Raw genomic sequence first — 12,500 nt, 5'->3', positions numbered from 1 at the left:
ACGTTGACACTTTCCCATAGCGTTTGTCCCAAAGATACGAGTTGCCTTAATGAAAAAAATAACAGTTGGAATAATAATCATGCACAGTAATACGAGAAATCAACTTGAAAATGGTATCAAAACTTCAACGGGACCTTCTTAGTTAGTTATTTGTTCGAGCACGTTGAAGAATTGGAAACTATACTGCTGATGTGGATCTGCTATACACGCTCACAACACCGGGAACTTCATCCCCTACTCTTCTCGAATAGTGTGTGGGTTTTTTAACGTCCCACACGGAACTTATAACACGGAAGATATTTGTGAGATGGGGCCTACGATTTATAGTCCTTATCCGAAAAGGCTTGAAAGTCTAACCATTTGCATGTGAAATTGCGAAGGCAGAACTTTCTCCTCAGTTATTTTAAGACTCTGAGTCGATGGTAGTCCGGTCGGAGTCGATCTCACGAACTCCCGCATGGCAGCCCCGCATGAGCCACCGGTTGACAGTTTAAGTATTAAACTACTACCCTGCATTTTACTTTTTCTCTCTTCATTTAAAGCACTTGACTTCATCATTAGTTATCTGAATACCTTTTTGAACAGTTCTCTTCGAAGGTTGTAATAACGCGAACCCGGAGATCTTTTCAAGGAACTTGAATTCGCGGTAAACTGGCTCTCGTCGTTCAACTCGCAGAATTTACCTTCCGGGTCGTTTTCCTTGTAGTTGAAGGACAAGCACCTACAATTTTCTGCACACAAAACATAACAGTCAATTGGATTAACTGTAAAAGATTTGTGAAAAACATGACCGACAAACTCCGAGTTCTCGAAGGCATCTTCTTTGAGATTAAGCGCATATTTTTGACAATATCCGTCCCCACAATTAGATTTCACAAGTTGTGAAACATTGAGGAGCGAAAGCATTAAGAACGTCGCTGCAAAAATCATTTTCGTTTTGGAATAGCTTTGTCAGCTTATCATTTGCATCCGTTTATATCTGGAAACGTGCTGCCTGTAAGTGGTTCAGTTGGGCTGTTCCCGTCAGGTATCAGCTGACGGGTACTCTATATTACTGCTTGTGGTTAATTTAACTACAAACAATAATTAGTCATTCTCCTTTCATTATATCGGCCCGTACTTTTCAAAACATTGCCTCAATGGATGAGAAGACATAAAACCTGGAGAAACTGTCCATCATCATTATAAGTTTGCATCTAGAGAACATAGACTTGGACAGGGGTTATGACTGCTCCATCTCTGGTTTGGACATGATTGAATGCAACTTACACAGTTAAAATTCAAGACGCAGCGTTTTGACACTCCTTTCTAGAGTCTTAACCAACGCGATTTAAAGATGTGGCATTGTAAAACGCACTATGCATTAATATTCACACTAGAGTAGTATCAATAGCATCCAGGCATGTCTGATTTTGTCAACATGCAACGTTGGAGATTGAACGTCACCTTACCGCAGAAACTACTCCAGAGCTGACGGGACTACTTCAATTATACTCTTACTTCCAACGTCATTTTTTGTCTATTTTTTTCTGCCGTGACCTCTCGCTGTACAGCACGCACTGCAGTGTATTTCTTTGCCGTCCTCCCTAAAACAACAAATCATCAAATTTTAGGTTTTGACGGCTACGGTCGAAACGTGAGCATACAACAATGAGCATACAACATACAACAATTCATTTTCTATTTTTCCTTTGAATTAAAACCGTCCGTACCCATCCAGTTCCAGGATTGTTCACCCGAATTGTACAACTTGCGTGAACAAGACTGAATAATCGTAAAATACTTGCGATAGCGCTAAGTTATATTTTGGAGTGCCATTTCTGATCCTCAGAGTGGATTCCCTATTGACTATAATTTCCAATCTCCCTGGACAATGCACGACCTTCGGTGCCGCAGCTTCGGCAGCTGGTCCGCGCAAAGAAAACATTCTGAAAATCGCAAAATGTGACTTGCTTCGTTTTCGTTTTGAAATAGCAAAACTTTCGTGTCACGAGATATGGCCACGCAAAAATTTGCAACATTGTAGTTAAGGACGCAATATTGACATTATCATGAAAATTAGAAGTTTTAATTTTAAAAAGTGAATAAATTGTCCCACAAACTTCTTGCGTCGCAGCATTTGCGCGATTATTTGTGTTACGATTACGAGCACAAGCTTTACAATTGTCTGTCTATATTAATACAAAATACCACGTCTCCGCAATGGCGGCATCACGCCTAATCTATAATGAGCATCACGTTCTCTTCACGTTTTGGATACGTTCAGCAATTCAATTTGGGTGTTGACTGGTTTGTTGTTGATCCGTTTGTTAATTAGTTTTTTTTTTATCTTTTATTCATGAAATTAATTCAATAAAAATGCGCAGGTGTCATTAATAATGACATTGCAACTGGCAAAACATACGTATTGATCAATTTTCTTTTCAAATTCTCACAGATTTTTTCCGATTTCCTGTAGTTATTCGTTTTATATCTGCTTCCTGTAATCGCTGAGAATTTTCCGAAGTGTACAGAACCGACGGAATTATTTGTTTTAAGGAAATAAAAAGTTCACTAACATTATGTCAAAATTCGTTTGCAAAAATATTTGCACCAGCGTATTTCGTAATTAGAAACGAGAGGTTTCGTTTAAAAAAATAGTAAATGAGAGAACAGGAAAGCTACAAATGCAATCATCGTTCACGCGCAAATCTGCCACATCACGCTAGGTCGAATAAGTTTATTGGTTTCGACAATTCTTTTTTTTTTTTTTTTTTCATTTGTGAATCATTAATCTTTAATTTCGTTGGACCTTCCGCTTTATTGGTTTCAAAAATTTCATAATAACTGCCTAGTTCAATGTTGCAGTCCTAGACCACCTGTCTCTTAGGATCCCATCTGAAACATGACGTTGACTTAGCTCAACCTCGTTTCCAGGGTAGAGAGGACCCTGGGAACAAGGTTTAACTTGGCGTTATTCTAATCATTCTCCGATGACTCTAAGTCGTCTGCGTTGTGAATCTATCGAAACAGAAGCCCATCAGTAGGAGCATTCCTCCGAATTGACTTCTTCATCGAGCTTTTTGACAGAACTACCTGGATTTACTTTTAGAAGCGTCTGAGACTCCCACGGGAGCCTAGCCTCCCACGCAGACACTCTTGGGGCTTTGTGACGCAGAAGGAGGAGGAGAAACGCGTGACGAAGCCCTAGAGTGAATGAATGAGTGAATGAATGAATGAATGAATGAATGGATGAATGTTTATTTGCCACACAATTAATAATATAAACAAAGACAATCAATAATAAGAATAAAGTCATTAACAAATAATGCAGGAATTTTTGAGAAACTTATGTTTAATCGTCTAAAATCGTTTATTGAGAAAAACTGACTGTTATATGGAGCGCAATATGGTTTTCGAAAGAAATCCTCTACTCAACATGCAATATTTTACCTTGTGAATTCCATTCAGATGAACTTGGATAAGTAAATAACCTCGACATCCTTAAGTATGTTACTCCATATAGTAAGTCCAGAGTAACTAGGAACTCCTTTATCAGTATTGACTATAAGCCTAATTTAACTAAAACCTCAACCTTCAGGGATTTTTACTTTAATTATAGGATTATATATCTCTCTGGAATTCATTGCCTTTTAACACTAAGGAGAGTACTACTATTTCATCCTTTAAAACGAAAGTTCGTTCGCATTACAAGTCACTTCTTCATTCGGCTTTGGATCCTGACCGAATAAGAACTTTTAAAACTATTTGCTCTAAATGCAGATCTGTTACCCCGGCAACAGTCTGTTGTCTATAAATTATTATTATTAATATTATTGTTTTTATTTGTTTTATGTGTCATTATTTGTTAGTTATTTATCTGTTCGTATATTGAATCACATATGTTTATGTAAGTATGGGGCATGTTCATATGGATTTCGAGTCTTTTCATGTTCTGTTGAAGCTATTAAATATAAAAAATAAAATAAATAAATGCTCTCGTGTGGCATTTTCATTGATCTTAAAAAGGCCTTTGACACAATTGATCATTCTTTTTTACTTAGCAAGGACTCACGGTATTCGGCGAAACGAAACGAAACAAATCTAAATAAAAAGAAGTTTACTACACATGCAAGAGTGAGCGACGGCCGGGCACTAACAATTATAGTCCTCGCTGGATCCCTTGTTTCGCAAAATACCAACAGCGGTCGATTGGTAATCGACGAAACAAGGTTCGCAAACTATTTTCATAAGCTCTCTGCTTTCGAAATTTTGTTGTTTGATAAACCAAAAACTGGCTTACAGATGCGACAAAAGTTTGTTTTTTCAGCTTCGCATTCTGCCATACCTGGTAACCCGCCAGACAGGGGTCGCATTTTGCCAACCTTAATTAAGGCTTAAAGGTGGGGTAACCTGGCAACGCGGGGTTGGCTAGTGTCACGATATACTGCCTTTAGCGGAAGCGTTGCAACATTAACAGTGATAATAAGAAGCCACAGCACTGAAAAGTTGAAGCAACACAAGCTAGTGAGAGTAAAAAGTATTAACCGGCACATTGCGTCCTTTAAACGCCCTTTTGCCTGTTTACGTACTTAGCGACCATGAGGTATTCTCGAGAAAGGTCACCCGGGATCCGGGTGTGATAATATTGCATGTAAACGCGAGCTATTTTTAGACCCAACGTAGGCGGGTTACCCTAGCTCCCTGGATTACCTCACCTCCATGTAAATACGCCCTAAAATGGCCTTAATTTTATAGATGTCGTATCAGAATCCGGGAACATGAAAAAATTATAATATTAATATTAAAAAAATAGACAAAAAGTAAGAACAAATAGACCACAAACGAAAAATAGACAAAAAAAGAAAAATGAACTAGTATCATCGAAGCTATTTCTTGAAGAGCAAGGTGATCGCATTCCAATTACTTCCAACAAAATATTATTTTCTCATATTCAGAAATCATCCCAGTTTATTTTTCTTTATTAATTTATTATTTGCTTTTTGGCTATTTACCTTTATGTTTTTTCTGTTTGTTTACATTTTTATGAGATTATTATATATTTTCCTTCTCACTGGACGCTTTACTTCACCGATTGTTAGTGGTACGAGGACGAAAAATAAAAATAGTTTGCGAGCCTTGTTTCGTCGATTACCAATCGACCGCTATTGGTATTTTGCGAAACAAGGGATCTAGCGAGGACAATAATTGTTAGTGCCCGGCCGTCGTTCACTCTTGCATGTGTAATAAACTTCTTTTTGTTTTGTTTTGTTTTCTTTCGTTTCGTTTCGTTTTGCCGAATACGGTAAGCCCTTAGCAAGCTGCATTATTACGGAATTAGGGGTATTGTCTACACCTGGTTTTCGTCTTACTTGGCTGACCGCACTCAGACAACTCAAATTGATAATCATGTATCTTCCAAGAGGAATTCGGTCACTGGAGTCACGCAAGGTTCTGTTCTAGGACCATTACTCTTCCTAATTTATGTAAATGACATTTATACTTGTTCTGATAAATTCAGGTTTTACTTGTTTGCTGATGATACAAATTTACGATATGCTGACAAGAATTTGCAGAGGGGCCGTAAGGGGGTTTCGCGTGAAACGTGATCGACCGAATTTATTTTCTGTGATCCGTAATCTAAAAAAAAATAAAATTCGTGAACCGTGAATTATATGATTATCGTGATACGTGAAAAAGAGAAATAATTTTCCGATATCCGTGATAACAAACACGAAAACGACCCTTTTTCCGTGAACGGCTACTTACGTAGACCCTACAAAGGGCTACGAAGTCGGTTTTATTCATCTTGCGTGACAAAGGGGTTTCGTATGACCCGTTACGGATCATGACTAAAACACCACACGAGTACATACGGGTAACATACGAGTAACATACGAGTAACATACGGAACATACGGACACATACGAGTAACATACGACTAACACACGACTAACATACGTATACATACGAGTAAAAAAATACGAAAATATACGAGTAAAATTCATACCAGTAAATTTTTATGCAAAGTAACGACAACTTAAGTAAAATATTACGCATTACTTTCCCGACTAAGGAAAGTTTGCGTTACAAAAGCAAGGATATTTGGTATTAAACTGGTGGCCTGGGGTCATGCCTGGTAATCTGATGTGCGCAAAAAACAGCCTGTCGCGCAGTGGATGGTCTTCACGCGTTCGATCTTTACCGTGCAATGAACAGATTGAAGAGCGTAATACTGATTTACAGATGACACATTTGAGAAAGGAACCGTGATGTAGATGTAACTAACAGTGGTAAGTGAAGTGTTTTTGCTACCGCAGATGATACCAAAAATCTGCTTTAGTTTTGTAACATGAAAGATAAAAGCACATGTTTTGCAAACCAAACGAACCATCGATTGCATTATGATTTAAGCCAACTGAATAGTCACAGAATGACACAATCAGTAGCTATTTAGTCTTATATGTCTCTTTATATTTGTCGTTTAAAAGTGTGTTGTTAGAATATCAGGAAAAAACAATTCTTCGGACGTACGGTCAGGGGCACCCAACGAGAATATAGTTCAAAACCACTTAAACATAGCATTGTTAAACGTATTTTGGTATTTAACGGTAGATATAGGCATTACATGCATTACAGGCCAAAGCAGTGCAAATGAAGCAGTTAAATTTTAACTGTTGATGTTACAAGTTGCTGTCGTAGTTGATTATGACTGCCAGGCCAGGCAAACACAGTGACTTAACGAACAAGCAAACGAAGAATGGCTGAACACCATCACAAGTAGTTTCCAGCGAAAACCTTGACATTTATTTATTTCTCCTTTCCACCTTTTTTTCAGAAAATGGCAAGCAAGAGGAAGGACTTTAGTCCCAAGAAAAAAGAGCGTAACACCCCTGTGAAGCGTGCTAGTATCGAGCAAATTGACTTGACCAGTTGTGAAGATGATGTCTCAAATGGAATCAGAAAGAAACTATCATTCGAAGAGGAACGTTCTACTCAGATAAAAATTAAAGAAGAAGTGGAGGTCGATGATTACGACAGTTATTGGTATAAACAAACAGCATATGTAAGAGATGACCGACGATTGCCCAAATACAGCGAAAGTAGTCCTAATGTCGAAGAGATTTTCAACATCTGTCTACTGCACAACGTTCCAGACGAGAAGATTGTAAAAGTAAAACCGACACGGATAAAAGAAACCGTTACTTTTGTTGTACAGCCAGATTTGATCAATCTAAGGCACCCTTACGACCTAGAGGCCGACGACACGCCAGGAGCCTTCATCAAACGAGACCAGGTCCGAGAGTTTTACGTCTGCACAAAGACGCTGCGAAAGCCTTCTACGGGGACGGTCCATACAGGTTGGACAAAGCCTACACCAACTTTGCCGTAACTTATGACGAATGGCAAGACCTGTTACCAGGCGAGAGGAAAGCACTGTTAAGGAGATTCTTCACAGAGGTGTGCCGTCCAGTTGTCACCAATGAGGGTAAACAGAAGGAAAGTAGCCCACAAGTAGCAAAGGTTACTCCGTCTACCCCCGAGACTCAGAGATTTAGACGTCTCTCTGTTGCTGTTGAAGAATTTGGCATACCCAGCGAAGTAGTGCCTGCGACTACACTAAGGGACATGTTCAGGAATGCAGAGGCGCTTTTGAATGAGCCGGTTGCGATCATGCCAGCGGCTTCTGATGATCCCAGAATGAGAACAGTGAAAAGTAGGCATGGCAAAGCTCCTCTTATCGTCAAGCCAGTAAAAGCTGGTCATCTGCTTGATTGTCCGAGCAGCGTTTTCAAGGCTGTCGGGATCTGCCAAGATACGATTGCCGTGGCCGAAGATCTCGAGTGCCTAAAAGAATATCTCGAGGAAATCAAAAGAAAATTTCAGAGAAGAAAGGGACCAAGTGTAAACCTCGCAGCAGCATATAATAGCAGGAGGACACCTAAAGAGCAAGGTATGAAGCCGAACGAGATCCAAAAGGCTTTTAGAAGGAAACGAAACGACACGTCACAACCGTGGGTGCCAACCACTTCTTCTGCGATGTCCAGTCAGAGTGTCAACAGCACAGCAATGCAGGACACGCCTTCGTCAATGCATCAGCAACAACAACCTTACAGCAATTTACCAAATTACTAAAGAAATTAACCCACTATGGAATCCGTGGTATTGCTAATGACTGGTTTGCTTCCTATTTGAGCAATAGGAGGCAGTATGTTACTATAGGTAGTATTAAATCAGATGACACTCTCATTACTCATGGTGTCCCACAGGGTTCTGTGTTAGGCCCTCTTCTATTTCTCCTGTATATTAATGATTTCAGTAAGTGCAGCAATGTGTTTGACTTTCACATTTTTGCGGATGATACAAACCTGTTTTATTCTAATTCTAATTTAGTTGAACTTGAGTCCATTGTTAATTATAATCTGAGAATGGTATCTGACTGGCTTATGGCTAATAAAGTTTCATTAAATATTGATAAGACAAATTTCATTATTTTTCATCCCCCTCAAAAGGTCAAGGGGCACATAGTCAAACTAAAAATCTCTAACAGGGAGATCGTGCAAGAGGAATTTATTAAGTACTTGGGTCTTCTCATTGACTCACATCTCAGTTGGAAGTATCACATTTCACATATTTCAAGAAAGATTAAGAAATGTATTGGCATACTCTCTAAGATACGGCACTATATGACTGGTCTGGTCCTTGTTCAGTTGTATTACTCACTTATCTATCCCTTCCTGACTTATAGTCTAATAACCTGGGGGACTACATATCAAACAACTCTCCTTCCTCTTATCACCTTACAAAAAAGAGCTGTCAGAATAATAACATTCTCAGAGTATAATTGCCACTCTAGTCCGCTCTTTCGGAAATTGAAAATACTCAAAGTTAGTGACTTATTATACTTGTATTGTGCTTTATTCATGTATGACTATTACTCCAACAGATTGCCCTTAATTTTTAATGATTTTTTTAAGAGTATCAACAAAGTGCATCAATATCAAACCAGACTGGCGAGTAAGACTTCATACTATTTGCCTAAAGCGAGGACCAATTATGGCAAATTTAACATTCGTTTTTTTGGAGCTAAAGTTTGGAATTCCTTTGAAGAGTCATTAAAATCTAAGAGTCGTACCTGTTTCAAAATCTTCTTAAAAGAATCGCTTATCTCCAACTGCTGATTGGCTCATTGATGTACTTTATTTTCCAGTTTTAACGTGTGCACTTCCCCTTGTCTATTGTTATTTGTGTGTGCGCGTGTGTGCGTGAACGGTAAATCGTGTCCGTAGTTCTATGTTAATGTAGGGTATTTGCAAATTTTCCGCTTAGCCTAGCCACTTAGCTCGATTAGCCTAGCTATTTCTAAGTGGCTGTGCTCTTTTCCCTTGTAATTTTTTCTTTCTTGTATTTATGTTAACTCTATATAATTTCTGGGCACGAATAAAGTTTTGTTGTCGTTGTTGTTGTACCACAGCAGTACTGTGGACAGGAAAATTCATCTGCCGTGGTGTTACAAGAATAACCCATTTATACAGCTTCGACAACGACTAAACATCACCAAAGTATTCCTCCTTTGAGTGCTACATACTATCAACCGCAACAACCACAATTTTGTTCGTTTCCGTCAACAGCAATTCCACAACAACAACAGGCCCCGGCTTCCTTCGCACAACCTTTTAAGGTCCCGATGTCAACAAATTTACCCCAACAGTCTCAACAACTTAGCTCAGTTTCCCTTTTGGCCCCACAACAGGCGTGGCGTTCTGGTTGGTCAACCTATCAGTATGAAGTCTGCCTCCTTCCGAACTCAGCCAAAAAGTGCTACGGTTGCAACCAGGACTTTGCCGATAAATATCGACAAGAGCCTCATAACGTGGTTATACGCCACACTGACAGGCGAATCAGAGGAAAAGACCTGGATGGGAAAATTCAATTTAACTCTGACTTTACCCATTCGTACTATCATTGTAATATCGGTCATATTAGCAGAAAAAATCTCTTCTTCCACGGGAAAGTGTGCTGTTTCGCGCAACTAAAACTGACCCCAGAACAAGAAAGCGTAATTATAAGCGCAGGAATGTGCGTTGAACATTTTTAGGTAGATGTGATGTGATGCAAGGTTCGTTGCAAATCTCCTCTTGTATCGTTGCATAGTGAACATGTATAGCACACCAATTTTCGGGTACTTTAATATAGAAAAATCGCCTCGAACTCACTTTCCAAGTTTATTTCCTATTTTTATGTCGATTCCAGGTTTCATTTCACTCTCTTAATTTAAATATTGAAATATTAATATGTAACTGACTATTGAGTAAGAGCTAGAGTGAGCAGTGTTTTGTTACCGTTAGCAGTTACAGTCGTAGGTTGCTTGTTTCAGAAGTCCTGTGCCAAAAGAGGAAATATTAAGTATACACAGGACTGAACGTTTAACCTTCAATTGAGGAGTTGTGATGCTCGCAATAGAAATGTATGCACAGGACTTAAAATGTCCATACACAGAAGTTCTTTTTATTATAACAACGTTTGTATATAGTTAGCTAAAGAATTTAAGTGCGGACTCTAGGTGTCGGCTTACAGCCCTGAAACCACGTGTGAAGTATTGTTTTCCGAGTGTGTCTACTATTTGAGGATCGCTTTGTGACCAAAGTAATATATGTAGTAGTTGTGTGCATTAAGCAGTTACAGTTTCAGTTACAGTATCACTGAGTTGTCTTAATAATTTTTTATTTCGAATTCAGTTTGTATATCAGGCTTTTGAAGAATTAATTCCACTGACTTCATTTCAATTTTTAAATATTTACATTTATAGCTAAAATATCGTTTCAATACTTAAATAACTTTTCGGAATTATTGTTTGTTGTCATCAGCAGTTACAGTTACAGTTGTCTGACATACAGAGTAAAGACAAAATGTTTTGTTCTATTGCCTAGTTTTGCAGGTTTAGTGAAACTTTGATTGCCAATCGATACAACAGGGTTTACATACCGTCAATAAATATTTAGTTATTTAGTGTTGCAAGGAACGTTTCAATATTTCTTGAATTGTTAAGAACTTTTGACGGCTTTAATAGCTTTGTAATTCCTGATATCTCGATGCGAAAAATACATACCCCTTGGCGGATCTGATGACGTCATACGACGTCAGCCACATCCAAAATATATTGTTTTACTGTGACGTAATTTAACGAAAGCCTTGGGGAGGGGGGGGAGGGGGTCGATCAACGTCCCCCCCCCCCTCAAAATGAACCGGGAACGTGTTTGCTGACGTGCAAAAATGCTTGCATGGCTTATAATTAGAGCTTAGTTTATGAGAAAAACACTCGTATTACTCGTATGTATTGGTATGTATCCGTATGTTAGTCGTATGTATCCGTGTGTTAGTCGTATGTATCCGTATGTTACTCGTATGTTAGTCGTATGTGAGTCGTATGTATTCGTATGTATCCGTATGTTCCGTATGTTACTCGTATGTTACTCGTATGTTACCCGTATGTACTCGTGTGGTGTTTTAGTCATGATCACCCGTTACGTAGTGTATGATATCCGATCCAAAAATAAGCTGACGCGACCTTTGACACCAACCATCAGGAATCTTTATTTCATTTCCACGACCTACAGTCTGTGACAAAATTCGTTGGAACAGTACACGACTATACAGATCTGAAGCTTTCGCAGCTCACTCTCCCCTCACAATGTTGTTTTAACACGAGTTTCGGAGCCCATTTGCCAAAACAACATTGTGGGAGGGAAAGGTATTGTAAAGTGTCTCAACAATTTTGTCCGGGACTGTAGCTACAATGTCGAGAGCTTAACGATTGAGAGCGAGAGTCGATGTTGGAATGGGCAGCAAACAACGGCAAAGCTGTCAGGCAGCGAACAGTACGCCAGGAAACAACAATGTTCAAAGCAGGAACTCTGCCACTTAACATGTATGCCACTTCTGAGCAACCAAAAGAGAAGATAACGATGGAGAGAACTCTAGGACATGTGGACGCTGCAGGTGACTTGGGATGTCCTGTTGAAGTCGTTGAAAGCAACAGGAAGCGTCAAGAAGAAGAAAACCAGAAAGACACAGACGATGAACAAGAATCTGAGTACGACACAGAATCTGAAAGCGAACTTCCTGCAACTGTAGACAGTGACCTGGAGGACGAAATGACTTTTCTCCGAGCTGTAACAACTCGCAGTGGACGAACTATTCGCGTTACATCAAAGTTCTTTTAGCTTTTTCGTTTTCACCATGTTCACTGTACTGTACTGAGAGGACAGAGAACGAGTAACACGATAACAGAGAAGGTCAGAGAACAAGACCTAAAGTTGCTGATCGTCCTTAGACTTGATCCGGTGCTCACAGACCTTAAGCTTTAGACAGAGAGTCCGACACGCTAGCCAGAACACCACCATGCCACTACCTTTAGGTGACTTAAACCAATACAAATAAAGGGTAAGGCCACAAATCTTTCTCAAGTGTGAGTTTCTTTTCCGTGAACTGTGAAACAAGAAAATTAATTACCCTGTTTC

At 39.2% G+C, this 12,500-nt stretch overlaps 1 protein-coding gene across 2 annotated transcripts in view; it reads right to left on the bottom strand.

Annotated features, from left to right (window-relative positions):
• The window catches only part of LOC138052714 (uncharacterized), a 24,209-nt gene that overhangs the window by 3,805 nt on the left and 7,904 nt on the right, over positions 1-12,500 (bottom strand). The window contains exon 2 of one of the 2 annotated variants that reach the window (XM_068899269.1): positions 574-731. In XM_068899269.1, coding sequence (XP_068755370.1) covers positions 574-731 — 158 coding nt within the window. Of the gene's footprint in view, positions 1-573; positions 1,018-12,500 lie in introns of those variants that run through there. The other variant, XM_068899268.1, reaches the window with a different exon arrangement.

The sequence above is a fragment of the Montipora capricornis genome, chromosome 6, assembly GCF_036669925.1.
Source record: "Montipora capricornis isolate CH-2021 chromosome 6, ASM3666992v2, whole genome shotgun sequence".
In the NCBI taxonomy this organism is placed as follows: domain Eukaryota; kingdom Metazoa; phylum Cnidaria; class Anthozoa; order Scleractinia; family Acroporidae; genus Montipora; species Montipora capricornis.
Note: the sequence above shows the minus strand (reverse complement) of the source record. Positions and strands in the feature narration are given on the sequence as shown.